The sequence below is a fragment of the Salvelinus alpinus genome, chromosome 2 (assembly GCF_045679555.1).
Source record: "Salvelinus alpinus chromosome 2, SLU_Salpinus.1, whole genome shotgun sequence".
Lineage (NCBI taxonomy): Eukaryota > Metazoa > Chordata > Actinopteri > Salmoniformes > Salmonidae > Salvelinus > Salvelinus alpinus.
The window spans coordinates 128,178,874-128,194,912 of record NC_092087.1 but is presented as its reverse complement, the minus strand read 5'-3'; the positions used below and the strand labels follow the sequence as shown (position 1 = coordinate 128,194,912).

At 46.0% G+C, this 16,039-nt stretch overlaps 1 protein-coding gene across 2 annotated transcripts in view; it reads left to right on the top strand.

The window, feature by feature from the left end:
• LOC139568721 (probable helicase with zinc finger domain) overlaps positions 1 to 16,039 on the top strand; it is a 59,748-nt gene that overhangs the window by 6,499 nt on the left and 37,210 nt on the right. For both annotated transcript variants that reach the window (XM_071390753.1, XM_071390754.1), the window contains exons 4-14: positions 838 to 962; positions 1,960 to 2,016; positions 2,184 to 2,232; positions 2,539 to 2,611; positions 2,966 to 3,164; positions 3,637 to 3,744; positions 4,386 to 4,692; positions 5,975 to 6,242; positions 7,989 to 8,325; positions 10,661 to 10,791; positions 15,255 to 15,434. In XM_071390753.1, coding sequence (XP_071246854.1) covers positions 838 to 962; positions 1,960 to 2,016; positions 2,184 to 2,232; positions 2,539 to 2,611; positions 2,966 to 3,164; positions 3,637 to 3,744; positions 4,386 to 4,692; positions 5,975 to 6,242; positions 7,989 to 8,325; positions 10,661 to 10,791; positions 15,255 to 15,434 — 1,834 coding nt within the window. The remainder of the gene's footprint in view (positions 1 to 837; positions 963 to 1,959; positions 2,017 to 2,183; positions 2,233 to 2,538; positions 2,612 to 2,965; positions 3,165 to 3,636; positions 3,745 to 4,385; positions 4,693 to 5,974; positions 6,243 to 7,988; positions 8,326 to 10,660; positions 10,792 to 15,254; positions 15,435 to 16,039) is intronic.

Sequence of the window (16,039 nt, the reverse complement as noted above, 5' to 3'; positions counted from 1 at the left end):
ATACTGGCGTTTTGGTGCAGGTACAGCCTACTAGCGCATCTACTAGCGCAAAATTTTGTATTGAAATATTGTTGATATGATATCGTCAAATAATAGCCTGATATGTAACTATATATATATTTACGAGGACATTGTGCAATATTTAGATTCTAACTAATGTCTGAGTCTAATGGAAATTAAGTTAATGTATATATAATTTGAAATACAGAAGAATGTACTTAACTGTCTTATGATTTATATTATCTTGTTTGATATTGTACATTTAATTGTAAAAAATAAAAAAAAAGAATATTTAAAATGGATATAGCCCTGATTGGAATTTGCCCAGAGCGATTGCGGCAAAGACGCCCTCTATCCAACTCTATAAGTATAACACAGTCCTACTCAACAGACCTTAAGTTTTTATTGGCAATTAGTCATCTCGGATAGTTTCATTGCTATTAAAATCATTCTAGACATGATGATATGCTAAACAAATGTTAGGGTTAGAAACAGGTCAACAGTTTGGGTAAATGTCAGTGCTAAGGTTCAGGCTCAAGTTAGTGAAAACTTACAAGACAAGTGGTTTGCATAGCATCAGCTGTCGTAGCCGCGTGGGGCGGGACTTCTGCACGCCTGCTTCAGTAGCTAGCTATGCCCATGTCAAGACAAGCAGTTAGAATAACATTGGTGGTCATAGCCCTGTGTCGCAGGACTTTACCACACCATGCCTGCCTCAGTCCAGCAGCTATGCCCATGTCATGTGACTTGGGTGGAGAGAGTGCAGTTCCATGCAATGTAGTGCGGTGCGATCATGCACAGTAACGTTCCCTGTCGTCCTGTGTGTGTTTATTGTAGTTCTGGCCGAGGAGCTGGCCAAGGGAGACGGGTCGTTTCAGGCCAGCCTGCGCTGCATGCTGCTGGACGGCAGCCTGCACGAAGTGGCCGGCCTCCTCTCCAAGTCCCTGTTTGGGGAGCCTCTGGTAACACTTGCTCCCGGCCTTACTTCACTGTTAACCCTGCCTCTTCAACACCTACACCATCTTTTTCACCCTCCTAGTTCACCACCTCCTCTTTCTCCCTCTGTTATTTTCCCCCACACCTTTTTCTCCTCCTCTTCCACCTCCTCCTTTTCCAACCTCCCCTTTCCACCTCCCCCTCCTCCTTTTTCCTCCACCTCCTATAACTGATCTATGGAGACAAACACAGCCATTTAGCTCTGAGAGCAGCTGGAACATTTGGTTCCTTTGACTTTTCCAGGAAATGTCCTCTGGGTTTTTTATGAAGCAGGTTCTCTCAGCACAGAGGAAGTGTTCATGTTGACTGTTGAATCGATATGCTTTTAAGGGTTTGTAGCTATGTTATTCTCCAGCCTCTTTACATGAGGGTAAATGTCAGAAAATAGCTAAATATTAGTGTTGCATATCTCAATTGACTTGAAAAAAAGTAATTCTTAAATATCAATACCTTTTTAGATTAACAGGCAGTGCCCAAGTGACCGTTTAAATTTTGTGATTTATTTTAAGTGTGTGATGCCCTGTTCTGGTGTCAGGAAACAAGCTTGATTCTCACACGAGGATACTGTCCCTTAATTAAACTCCCAACAGCAGATAACATTCAACAGTGAAACGCGATGCCTGAACACTCTGGTGTCTTATCTTGCAACCAAAAAGCATAGATTTTAAATCAGTTATTTGTTCTCAAGTTGACTAGAAACCAGGGAGCAACAAACATGCTGCTGCATCAAGTATAAGAATCATAAGCGGCATCCACATAACCATTTTGACCAGCCTGTGAATGGTTTTGGTTTTGAGATGAACAAATGTGTTATTCAGAGAATTTATGTATCGAAGAATATTTTGTATTGATCAGTGACTGTGCGAAGTCTCTTTAATTGACATAGTCTAAAATCCTTTTGGATATGCTTGCTGATATTGTATGTGTTGTAATGTATTTCCTGTACCTTCTCTTCTTCTTCAGAACGGCATCGTCACAAAGGACTTAACTAGATTAAAAATGCTTCTCTCAGAAATTGAAGTAAGTGTTTGAGGTGGTCTTGCCTTATGTTGGCCTATGAGTATTGATTATATTTAAAAGTGAATGACACTGCAGATTTATCACCTGTTGCAGTACTCAAGGTCAACTAATTGTTTGAGTGGACATTAAATGTTATTGTCTTATGAATACAATACTTTCTCTCACAGGCCATTCGTGGCGAAATGGCTACAGAATATACAGACGACAACGAGGAAGGTGAGCAAGTCGTCCTCACGCGGGAAAAAATATATATTTGGATGCCTTTATATATGTCAATTGGATTTCACAGCTTGTGCTCAACACACAGTCAGGCTCAATGCTCAGATTTGCTTCGAAAAGGAAAGCTCTTATTTAACGCCTGGTCGCAGGATATCGAAAGACCAAGCCTTTAGAATTGGATTTCATTTTCACTTTGACTTTGACTCAAGTCTCAAAAGCTTGATTCAAAGTCCATATGTAGGTGCTTATTTACTGTGTGAGCGGGATGTTTTGTTGATGCCGTTATGTCTTTGTGGTCAAAAGTACGGGATGGATGGCAGTTTCGCCCCCCGCCTAGAGGAGTTACCAGCAGTGAGGAGTACACGCTGTGTAAAAGGTAATGCTATCATGCGTTGCTGACTGTTATACCGGTGGCGCAAGACCATAGTTCATATAACATATTTCAAGACTAGTTTAACAAGTAATTGGCATGATGTATGCAATCACTTTCTCACATTTGTACATTGAGTGGCCTACACCTGCTGCTAACATGGGCTTGCTTTACAAGCAATAAACATTTATTAACTCTTGTTACCTAGCTGACAGTTTTTCAGTGTTGGTTCAGAGGGTGAGGCCCTTTGGCTTTTGGTTCTTGGGGGTTGGTTTCTCGGACACTATTGGAAATGAAAACCACGTAACAAGTTGACGCCACCTGGTTGAATGTCCTGTTGTCCTCGTCATGCTCCTCCAGGTTCGTGGAGCAGGGCCTGTGTCGCTACGGTGCCCAGTGCACGTCGGCCCACTCCCAGGAGGAGCTGATGGAGTGGCAGAAGCGCTACGCCTCGCGCCTCATCCGCCTCAAGCAGCAGCAGGAGAGCAAGCACTTCACCGAGAACTACATGGAGGCGCTCATCGAGAAGTGGATGAACTCTCTCTCCCCTGAGAAAGTGGTGAGTTAACCATAGTCTAGTCACTTATCTATGGCCTTAATAGACTATTGTTAAAATACACCCTCCCTTACTGGAAGTAATCACGGATTTTAACGAGTGGAGGATAGGCCGAGAAGCTGTTTGCTTGGGTCTTCAAATGCGTTAACACGAGCTCCCTTCCTGCCTTCCTTGAAGTAATCACTGATCTAACCCAAATTGAGAGGTGGTCAGATCAGGGATTAGTACTTCAAGGAGGGGAGGAAGTAAAGATGCTTGAGGCTGATACAGGTGTAGATGCAGTGCTGCTGTACTTTCAGCATATATAGATTTTTAGACTCGTTGACTCTTTCATTTTGTCTACTTATCTCAAATAAACTGCCCTTTTAAATTGTACATTATATTAGCTGTTATGTACTCATTTTAGCCAGGCTTTTATTTTGTTCAACTCTCCTTAACTTGGCATTAATGGTCTTGTGATCTGTTCCTGCCGTAGCTGAGTGACTATTTGGACGGCGTCAACGTGGAACACAGCTCCAACCTCTCCGTAACTGTCACCACCAAGAAATCAGCTCACTCCTGGACCTTCTCCCTGTTCTGCAAGGTAACAGGGGCTCTGTCTCACTCAATGTCAGCACACCAAATACCACCCTATTCCTTATACATGGCACACTATTCCATATGTAGTGCACTACTTTTGACTAGGACCCATAGGGTTTTTGGTCAAAAGCAGTATATAGGGAATAGAGTGCTGTTTGCGATGCAACCAATGGTTTCAAATAAATATATTTCCAAAAGCACCACGTGTAGATTTTGATTTGAAATCAACATCTGGCTGTTATCTGTAGGCCGTACACGGCCATATCAGTATAAGCAACTTTGATAAAGACTGCTCCCACGCACAGGAAAGCTCTGCATGTTGATTTTGCCGGCGGTTTGGTCATGTCGACCTATATCAAGACATTATCATAACACACAAAATAATTGTGCAGAGGTCGTGTGGGAGAAATTTGTATCATTGACAGAAGTAGTATTTTTTTTATATTTTTTTATTCCCCCCCATTCCCAGCACCACAGCAGGAGACCATGTACTTATGCGTCTGAACATTCACTCTCAAAAGCCAACTTTTTCATATACCCATTGATATACTCTTAGACTGTAACTGACTGACAGTGCTTCCAAAGAGCACTCACATGTGACGCAAAGTAGCCTTAATCTCTGATTTCACACTTTCGGCCCCTCAGCCTGTGAGGAAGCTGTACCGCATCGCCCTGCTCTACGACGCCCACCGGCCCCACTTCTCCATCTCGGCCGTGTCGGTTGGCGATGCCGGCGCCCAGCGGCTGCAGGCGGCGGCCGAGGGCTGTCAGGAGTGGACGGCGGGCGAGGAGGCGCTGGCGGCCGACAACGGCATGGACCACTGCGTCTACACGGTGGTGGTGGGCTTCAGCACCGAGATCTTCGGCACCTTCCGCCAGACCATCGTCTTCGACTTTGGCTCGGAGCCCGTGCTGATGCAGCGCATCATGGTGGATGCCGCCTCCATAGAAGGTGTTTTTTTGTTTTTGTGAGATATTGCGTTTTCAGTTATAACATATAACCTCCCACCCTCCCTCAGTAGTCCCAAGTTTCTAACACAACAATAAAACGATTAGGGAAGTAGAAGTTGGGTTATATTGATAATGGGTTGCACGTGTGACATTCCTTACAAGGCCTCAAATTGCTTAGCAATGTAATAGGAGGCAACTGAACTCACCCTATCCACCACAATGTGTAGCACCAACCTGAGTGATACGGCAGCCATATACCGTTCATTCGGAAAGTATTCAGACCCTTTGACTTTTTCCACATTTTGTTACGTTACAGCCTTACTCTAAAATTGATTTAAAACATTTATTTTTATCAGTCTACACACAATACCCCTTAATGACAAAGCAAAAACAGGTTTTTAGAAGTATTCAGACCCTTTACTCAGTACTTTGTTGAAGCACCTTTGGCTGCGATTACAGCCTCAAGTCTTCTTGGGTATGACGCTACAGACTTATTTTAGACTTCTTTTACTCACTATTTCAGATGTGCAAATGCAATGTTCATTGTTCTTTTTATCCTTTTGGTTATGTAAACAAATATATATATATTATCTGTGTACTGGCCAGTCCTCATAGCTTTAGTAGCAAGCCAATATTCCCCATGATTTGGGCCAGGTGAATCTGCGTGGGCAGAATTTTCCTAAGCTCCTCTTCCTAAGCTGGAAGAGGATTTGAAATAAAGTAATACTTATAGAATCAAAACGTCAAATTCATAACACTGTTAGCCCTTATTATGTTTACAGACAAATGCATGAAAGCGATTTGATAAGATTCTATAGGATTGGAATAATAATATCAGGATTATATAGGTCTATGAGTAAGAACCTGCAGATTCTGTCTAGCCTTACACAAAATCCCCTCTGATTTACAGTAAATTGTATATATGGCCCATGCGGGAATCCAACGCACAACCCTGGTCTTACCAACTGAGCCATCAAAAACACTCAAGAGCAGAGGCCAATATTTTATTTTTGTACCTTTTTATTTATCTAGGCAAGTCAGTTAAGAACAAATTCTTAGTTACAATGACGGCCTAGGAACAGTGGGTTAGCTGCCCTTGTTCAGGGGCAGAACGACAGATTTTTACCTTGTCAACTCGGGGATTCGATCCAGCAACCTTTCGGTTACTGGCCCAACTCTCTAATCACTAGGCTACCTGCCGTCTCCAATTACCCTCATGCTCAAGTGTCAATATTAATGATGGAAGGTGTGGTTTTCACAAACCCTCCCATCTTGCTCTACAGACCTGGAGCATCTAATGCAAGCCAGGCAGCAGCTCCTGATGACGGCCAAGCGCTGGGACCCGTCCTGCAAGACTATCGTGGAGTTCAGCCCCAACGAGACGGTTGACCTGGACCGCAGCCTGCTGGCCCGCTACCAGATCCCCCTGTCGGCCGACCAGCTCTTCACCCAGTCGGTCCTGGACAAGACCCTGACCCGGGACAACTACCAGGCCCGCCTGCACGACCTGCTCTACATCGAGGAGATCGCCCAGTACAAAGAAGTCAGCAAGTGAGTGAGAGCCTCTTTGTTGTTGTAGTCTGTTTCCACTCAGTCCTATCCTGAAAACCTTCAACCATTGACAATGAGTTGTACTGCTAAAAATACACTTTAAATAGTACTTCCATTGCTAGTGATAATTGTCTTTTAATTGTAAAGAGTATGTACTGATTTTGAGTCTTTTCTCCGAAGGGTTGGTCCTTTAGTGCTCCTTTTATTTAGTTATAGTCAGTCACACCTTTTGATACCTGCGAATATACATTTTAGTGTAATGTTTAAAGTAGTGTGTAGACAGTCTGGATTGAGACTGGCCCACCACAAGGTGTCAGAATTGATCTTCCACAGTAAAAGGGTGTGTACACTACACACGTGGCCAGGCACACAGCTAAAGCCCTTTTGATTATGCATATCTCCTCGGCATCCCCAGAGATTTCCCCAGACCAGGATATTTTGTTTTAGTTTATACACAAGAAATTCCTTCTATTCTAAGGCGCCTCCCCAAAATCCCCCTGTAATTCAACACCTGCTGCTGTCCTCAGTGGAAGATGAGAAGGAGAACAGGTTATCACAGCAATCCAACCCTGATTAAGACCTAATCAAAGGCCCCCCAAGCCTTCGCTCAGTCAACCCAGTGGAAGGAACCAGGGTTGCCCTCCCCCACTCCTTCACTGTTCCCCCTCATCACTGTTATTGTCATTTGCCTGGGGCTGTGGAATGGATTCCTCTCAATTTACCATTGAGGGCCGGTTTCCCGGGAAACAGATTAAGCTGAGACCTGGACAAGAAGCATTTTCTATGGAGATTCTCAATTTTAAAGATATTTTATGTCCAGGACTTAATCTATGTCCGGGAAGTATGGCTTCATCGGGCGTTCAAGGACCTGTGAATTTCTGGCTTTGCATGCATGCTCATCTGATTCAATACAGACTATGTAATAGTTTATATAATATAATTAATACACAATATTAGGATATATAATACAAAAATGTATATTGTATTAATACTATAATATAGTCTAATGTCCCTGTCAAATACCCTTCACAGTATTGCTGTCTTGATAAGAGATTGATCAGAGAATTATTTTCGCTGTCCATGAACCACACTTGACACAACTCGTGTCTTTTTTCCTTTCCAAACAAATGATCATTCAACGATCAATCTGCAATGCGGTCTAATTGTTAAGGTCCCTAGCTTACCTAAGGGACTCCCACAGCTGACAAACATATGGTCCAAGTCAGTTTTGCCACTGCTGAAATAGCAATTGGTAGATTTTCATGCCAAACAAACCGATTCTTTTACCCAACACAAACATATTTTTACCACTAACAGCTGTCTATGTGAATGCCTCCGGGCAAAACATTTGCCATGTAAACCACTGTGGATCACAACAATCACTGTTTGCATATAAATTAACAGAATGTGAAAAGGTCAAATTTCAGGAAGTAAAGAGGTTACAGTGATTCAACCTTATTCCAGTTAAACATGGTGCATATTTTGCAATGACTCCAGTCCCATTTCATTGTTAGCTATCTTTGCCACTGTCCTACCCTCTCAAGTTCAACATCAAAGTCGCCTCAGCACTGGCTAACAATGCTAATGTCTATTTCACTTAAATTAGGCCTAATACTAATGTCCATTTCTGTCTGACTTCGCTCAGGCCTACTCCCACCTTTCCTCTGTCACATTTTCAAACAATGCTAATGCTCCCGTTCCTCTACTAATTTCTGGCTAATGACGCTAACTCTCCTCTCCCACCAGATTCAACATCAAAGTCAACCTCCAGCTGGTCACCAGCTTCATGCTGACGGGCATCTCGGGTGGCGCCAAGTATGCCCAGAACGGACAGCTCTTCGCCCGCTTCAAGCTGACTGAGACGCTGTCGGAGGACACGCTGGCGGGCCGACTTGTCATGACCAAGGTGAACTCTGTCTTGCTGTTGCCCCTGGCCCGCCAGGAGTGGTGCAGCCAGCCCCCTGGGGTCAAGGAGCGGGTCTACGAGGCCTGCATCGAAGAGAAGACCAAGGACTACATCTTCCTGCGGATATGCAAGAACTGCTGCGAGGAGCTGGGGTTGATACCTGATAGGGAACTGCAGGTTTGGACCAAATACAACGTTGTGTAACAATGTGTGATTGACCTAGCAACAAGTTGATACAGAAGAGTTGATTGGTTAGAATAGATCATTTCTTTTTCAACTGAGATTGAAAACATGACAGCTGCCACAATAGGTGTTTTTCTAATTATTTTTGTGGGTAGGTTATTGGATGAACAGATCCCATGTCCAATATGGAGGATGTTGGATATGTTCCCTGTAGTTCAATACAACACATAATCACACCATGGGTGAGGTCTAATGCTTTTGAGTCACAAGGACATCTCCCTTGAAGTGGCGTCAGCCTAGAAAAGCTTGTTTATGTCCCATGTCACCACGGACAGAAGCGATGGCATAGAAACTATTCTGAGTCAGGGGAATGGTTTAAATCCCTTAAAGGCCCACCGCCCCATCCTTCTTTTTGTCTTTTCAATCTCCCATTCCACTGTGTCCTCTGCCATTTGAGAGCTGAGAAATCTTTAATGAAAGGGTCACCTCTCCAACGTCTGATGCTTTAGCGAAAGCAAACTCTCAGGGTGAAAGGTCCCAGTATCGATTGCCACTTTACAAAGGTTAGCGCCGTCGACGGTAAGGCTGGCGCTCCAGGGAAAATTGCACTCTGCCAGCGCGTCGAGAAATCCCAATTACTTTGCCCAGTGGCGGCTAACGGCTGTTCTTACCCACCGGTGTGAATGATGGGCTGGCAGGGGAACGCGAGGCCCGGACATGAGCAATTATCCAAACAAGCCTGTTGCAGGGAATATAATCTGTCCGTCGTGTTTTGGAGTGTGCGGCTTGGTTGCACGTGACTTCGTGACTTTCTGTCATTATCATCTTGCCATTTTGAATTTGTCTCCCCTCAATGTTTTTATATACTTTATCTTACTCCCCCTTCTCGCTTTCCTTCATTATCCCTCTTTCGCCACACTTTACTGCTGGCCTCTGTACCTGTTAGCAGCTCATGTCTAGCTAAGTGATTAGGACAGGGCCCGTGTCGACGGTGTAATTAAAGCTAGCTATCTAGCCACCCGGTGGAAACCCATGCTATTATGAAATTAAACAGAAGTTTGTCAGGGCGAGAACGTGCCCCCTAGTTAAACGAAGAGCCATGATTTCCAGTGTCAAGCAGACTGACCCCCCAGATAATGAACAAATGTAGGGTTGGAGTCACGGAATCTAGACATTTAAACGGTATTATACTATATTACAAAATTATTTAACTTGTATATGCGGTGCGCGCAGCTAGCACTTTGTGTAGCTGATGGCTATGATGCTAATGAAAAATCTGGTAGACGGAAAGGCTTTCCCCAAAACTTGTTTAATTAAATGTTAAGTACAAAGTAGCCTATGCTTACCTGGCAGAATGACGACATGATTATCTGCATTCATCCAGTGAGTATTTATTTGTTTAGCTAATTCTACCCGCGCTACAAAAACAATCCCAGCGTCTTTCTAGGTGCGCAATGGAATTAAATTGTAACTGCCTGTATACAATCCGCGATGTGGAGAACACGGAAGGATTCACAGAATCCAGACATTAAAATGGAAATCAACAATATTCAAAAACGAATTGAACTTAGTAGGGAATCAACTAAAGGTATTAAGTTAGTTAATTTGCACAGGTTTTTGTTGTTGTTGCACATAAGACATGAACAGAATGCATCAGTGATTCGCATTTCCTGCAACTTTGTGGAGAGCCAATGAATTCCCCGTCTGTGTGTGCGCGTCTACCACTATATGTAGCCGTTAGCGATGAGTGTAATGAAGTCTTCCGGTAGATTGAAAGGCTTTCCCAAGAAGTCAATTAAATGTTAACTACACGAAGTAGCCTATATCATGCTTAGTTGCATCAATCCAGTGGTTATTTGTTTTGCAAACTCTACCATCACATGTGCACTACAAAAATATACAAAAAAATATATATAAAAAAGAAAAAAAATCCCAGACCTCAAAAATGGTATCCTGATGTGGTTTAAGTATTGTTGTAGACTTCAACCATTTTCGATTAAAACAGTGTGATTTTGAGAGTGAGAACCTGGAGAGAGAGAAAAACAGGGGAAAATAAAATATTTTTATAGGGCCCTGTAAATGGTTGCCCCTGGTCCATAAAAAGGAGCGAGGGAGACGGTCACTTTGAATTTGTGACAACCATCTTAGCATTGCGTTGATAGGCCATTGAGTAATATGTCAGTTATGTAGTGGTTTAGAGCCAATTGTTTCCAGCTGAACCTCTCTAAACTGCATCTTTATTATGTCTCAAAACACTTGGTTTGAGTGACCTAAATAAGTTACCAAACTGTCCATGAGTGACCACTCCTGTGTTTCCCCTCTGCCCCAGGTGGAGCTGCAGTTTCAGTTGAACCGACTGCCCCTGTGTGAGATGCACTATGCTCTGGACCGCATCAAAGACAACGGCATCCTGTTCCCAGACGCCAGCCTTACCCCCACCATCCCCTGGAGCCCCAACAGGTACACACACACACACCATCCCCTGGAGCCCCAACAGGTACACACACACACACACACACACACACACACACACACACACACCATCCCTTGGAGCCCCAACAGGTACACACACACACACCATCCCTTGGAGCCCCAACAGGTACACACACACACACCATCCCTTGGAGCCCCAACAGGTACACACACACACCATCCCTTGGAGCCCCAACAGGTACACACACACACCATCCCTTGGAGCCCCAACAGGTACACACACACACACACACACACACCATCCCTTGGAGCCCCAACAGGTACACACACACACACACACCATCCCTTGGAGCTCCAACAGGTACACACACACACACACACACACACACACACACACACACCATCCCTTGGAGCCCCAACAGGTACACACACACCATCCCTTGGAGCCCCAACAGGTACACACACACACACACACACCATCCCTTGGAGCCCCAACAGGTACACACACACACACACACACACACACACACACACACACACACCATCCCTTGGAGCCCCAACAGGTACACACACACCATCCCTTGGAGCCCCAACAGGTACACACACCATCCCTTGGAGCCCCAACAGGTACACACACACACACACACACACCATCCCTTGGAGCCCCAACAGGTACACACACACACACACACACCATCCCTTGGAGCCCCAACAGGTACACACACACACACACCATCCCTTGAAGCCCCAACAGGTACACACACACACACACACCATCCCTTGAAGCCCCAACAGGTACACACACACACACACACACACACACACACACACACACACACACACACACATCCCTTGGAGCCCCAACAGGTACACACACACACCATCCCCTGGAGCCCCAACAGGTACACACACACACACACACACCATCCCCTGGAGCCCCAACAGGTACACACACACACACACACACCATCCCTTGGAGCCCCAACAGGTACACACACACACACACACACACACACACACACACACACCATCCCTTGGAGCCCCAACAGGTACACACACACACACACACACACACCATCCCTTGGAGCCCCAACAGGTACACACACACACACACACACACCATCCCTTGGAGCCCCAACAGGTACACACACACACACACACACACCATCCCTTGGAGCCCCAACAGGTACACACACACACACCATCCCTTGGAGCCCCAACAGGTACACACACACACACCATCCCTTGGAGCCCCAACAGGTACACACACACACACCATCCCTTGGAGCCCCAACAGGTACACACACACACCATCCCTTGGAGCCCCAACAGGTACACACACACACCATCCCTTGGAGCCCCAACAGGTACACACACACACACACACACACACACACCATCCCTTGGAGCCCCAACAGGTACACACACACACACACACCATCCCTTGGAGCTCCAACAGGTACACACACACACACACACACACACACACACACACACACACACACACACCATCCCTTGGAGCCCCAACAGGTACACACACACCATCCCTTGGAGCCCCAACAGGTACACACACACACACACACACACACCATCCCTTGGAGCCCCAACAGGTACACACACACACACACACACACACACACACACACCATCCCTTGGAGCCCCAACAGGTACACACACCATCCCTTGGAGCCCCAACAGGTACACACACACACACACACACACCATCCCTTGGAGCCCCAACAGGTACACACACACACACACACCATCCCTTGGAGCCCCAACAGGTACACACACACACACACACCATCCCTTGAAGCCCCAACAGGTACACACACACACACACACACCATCCCTTGAAGCCCCAACAGGTACACACACACACACACCATCCCTTGAAGCCCCAACAGGTACACACACACACACACCATCCCTTGGAGCCCCAACAGGTACACACACACACCATCCCCTGGAGCCCCAACAGGTACACACACACACACCATCCCTTGGAGCCCCAACAGGTACACACACACACACACACACACACACACACACACACACACACACACACACCATCCCTTGGAGCCCCAACAGGTACACACACACACACACACACACACACACACCATCCCTTGGAGCCCCAACAGGTACACACACACACACACACACACACCATCCCTTGGAGCCCCAACAGGTACACACACACACACACACACACACCATCCCTTGGAGCCCCAACAGGTACACACACACACACACACACACACACCATCCCTTGGAGCCCCAACAGGTACACACACACACACACACACACACACCATCCCTTGGAGCCCCAACAGGTACACACACACACACACACACACACCATCCCTTGGAGCCCCAACAGGTACACACACACACACACACACACACCATCCCTTGGAGCCCCAACAGGTACACACACACACACACACACCATCCCTTGGAGCCCCAACAGGTACACACACACACACACACACCATCCCTTGGAGCCCCAACAGGTACACACACACCATCCCTTGGAGCCCCAACAGGTACACACACCCACACACACACACCATCCCTTGGAGCCCCAACAGGTACACACACCCACACACACACACCATCCCTTGGAGCCCCAACAGGTACACACACACACACACACACCATCCCTTGGAGCCCAAACAGGTACACACACACACACACACACACACACACACCATCCCTTGGAGTCCCAACAGGTACACACACCATTCCTGGAGCCCCAACAGGTACTATCCACCCCCCAGACCAGGAGTATTTAAATCTAAGCCTGGAGGTCTGCTGGTCTTCTGTTCTACCTGATAATTAATTGCAACCACCCGGTATCCCAGGTCTAAATCAGTCCTTGAGGAAAATAATGAAAATCAGGAGTGGAACTGGCTTCGAGATCCAGTTTTGAATTTGCCTGCCATAGCTCCTCCAATCCCTGTTCCATGGTGTGCAAACAGGTTCAGAACAGCCATTGCTTGTCATAATCTGCCCAACAGGCCCCTTACTCACCCTCATCGATCCATGTGAGGTTTTGACATGAATTTTGGCAGAAGCCGATTTTTATTTAAAGAAAGATTATGCAATAACCTACGTGTGTGTAAAATGTTATTCTAGCTTGCATACTCCTTTAGGTTAAGTATAGTAGTCTCCCTAAAACATGCATGGTAAATTAGGTTTGCTAATACTTTCACAACGAAATGAAGTTGAGGAAGGTGCCCGAGACTAGCTGTCCTCGCTGACTAGGCGGACATTTTGAAAAGCTGTTAGTTCTCCCGGCTTTAGATATCTCTTCTAAAGACGGACAAATGTTGGAGGGCCACAGAGTAATCTTAATTGACACGAACCCAAGAGTCAACCATGTCAAGACTAATCTCTTGCTTCCAAATAACTATCTGGTTTCCTGAATATGATTACCACTGTATATAGGCTTTGATTTAAATATTTAATGCGCTAAAGCTTTTGCTACTGAAAGATCAAGTCAGATTCTAATTCCTGCGTTTATATATGTGTTTTGCAGTGGTGGCCATAATTTAAATGCATAAAGGGGGAACACTTACTAAATTGACAATGGTTATTAGTACTATCACCACCTTAACTAGCTCCATATGGCAGTAACAAGCTCTGGATAAAGTCCCTAAATACTATGGGTCCACGTATGCTTCACCTCATTTAAGATAATGGTATGAGAATAGTGGTATGAGAGTAGTGTTAAAAATGGGTTTTAAATTTATGGAAAGTGTTGCCTGTTTAGAATAAGTAGGTTATATTGCTTGTTATGTAGGCCTAACAAAGCCCCTGCCTTGCCTGACTGCATGGTGACTATTGACTGCCATGTTGATTGGTCATGAATAAGCTAATTGGCCAGCGCCAATGCACTTGTCTCCCGTGTCTGAGTTTCTCAGACCAGCTGTGCACCCTGTTTGTGTCCGCTTTGTTTCACCACCCATACACAGTGCTTTCGATCAGCCTCGCCAGCCATTCCAAGACCTCAACCCTCCTCACCCCTCTTCCCTCAGACCTCATTACTCTGTGGGTGTAGCAGCCCAGCTCCGTGTTAAACCCTGACCCGGCTCTCCATTCATCCCCACTGATCCCTGAACCCGTCCCTCTGCCTCTACCTATTCCCAGCCCCTTCACGGTGCTTACAGCTGCCTTTAGCAAGGCTGGGCCTGTATACGATCGACCGGGCGGGCTGTTCAACTCCACTGGGCCAGTGCTTTCTAATGAGGACCGAGATGCTAGTGGACTGGGAGACTGGCCCACGGTTTATCACACTTAAGAGGGTGTGTTAGTGGGGTTTGGTGTGTAAATGTGTGTGAGGGGACCAATGTCCCCTCGTGTCAGGGACCCCATGAGCGATCCTGCTTGTTCGCCAGCCAGCCAACTAATCGAATTAGTTTCCATGTGAATCTCATCGCCCTTCTTCCTCCCCTATCTCATCCCCCCTCTCTGCCACCCTGCAGGCAGTGGGACGAGCAGCTGGACCCGCGTCTCAACGCCAAGCAGAAGGAGGCCATCCTGGCCATCACCACGCCTCTCACCATCCCCCTGCCCCCTGTGCTCATCATCGGGCCCTACGGCACGGGCAAGACCTTCACCCTGGCACAGGCCGTCAAGCACATCCTCAGGCAGGACGACAGCAGGTGAGGCGGGCACCACACAGCAACTCCGCTATGTCCAGATAGGTCGCTCTAAAAGGGCAAAGGGCGAAAGGGCAAGTTTACTGCTGCTCCCGGGGGCTACCAGCTTCCTTGGAGTTGACATTTAGTTAAGAAAACACTCAGGGTGACATTGTCAAGTTGGGTGTATCTTCCGATCAGAATGTGTCACTGAAAGCAATTGGGGGATGTGTGTGGGTTATGGGAATGTCCGTCGATTGGGATTGAGGCTCCCTGCGCAGGCGCACTCTTGACTGAGTGATAGCCCCGTAATAACAGAAATATAGGGATACATGAACTTAACACATTCAAGTGAATCACGTGTTCAATTGGATTGTCATTATAACGGCCTGTTATCTCACTTCCAACAGAATGCCATGATGTAATAGAATGCAAAATGGCCTGAAGATTCACATTCTCTTGTTAGTACTGCGAGGCGCTGGCAGGAAATAGGAAACGACAATGTTTTTATTTTTTTTAATCGTGGAATACATTGTGGCATTTGGCCTTGAACATAAGATACGTTTTAATTTTATAAAGCCTTCATACATAATAAAAAAAAATATGTTCTGAAAAATGTGTTGGAATGC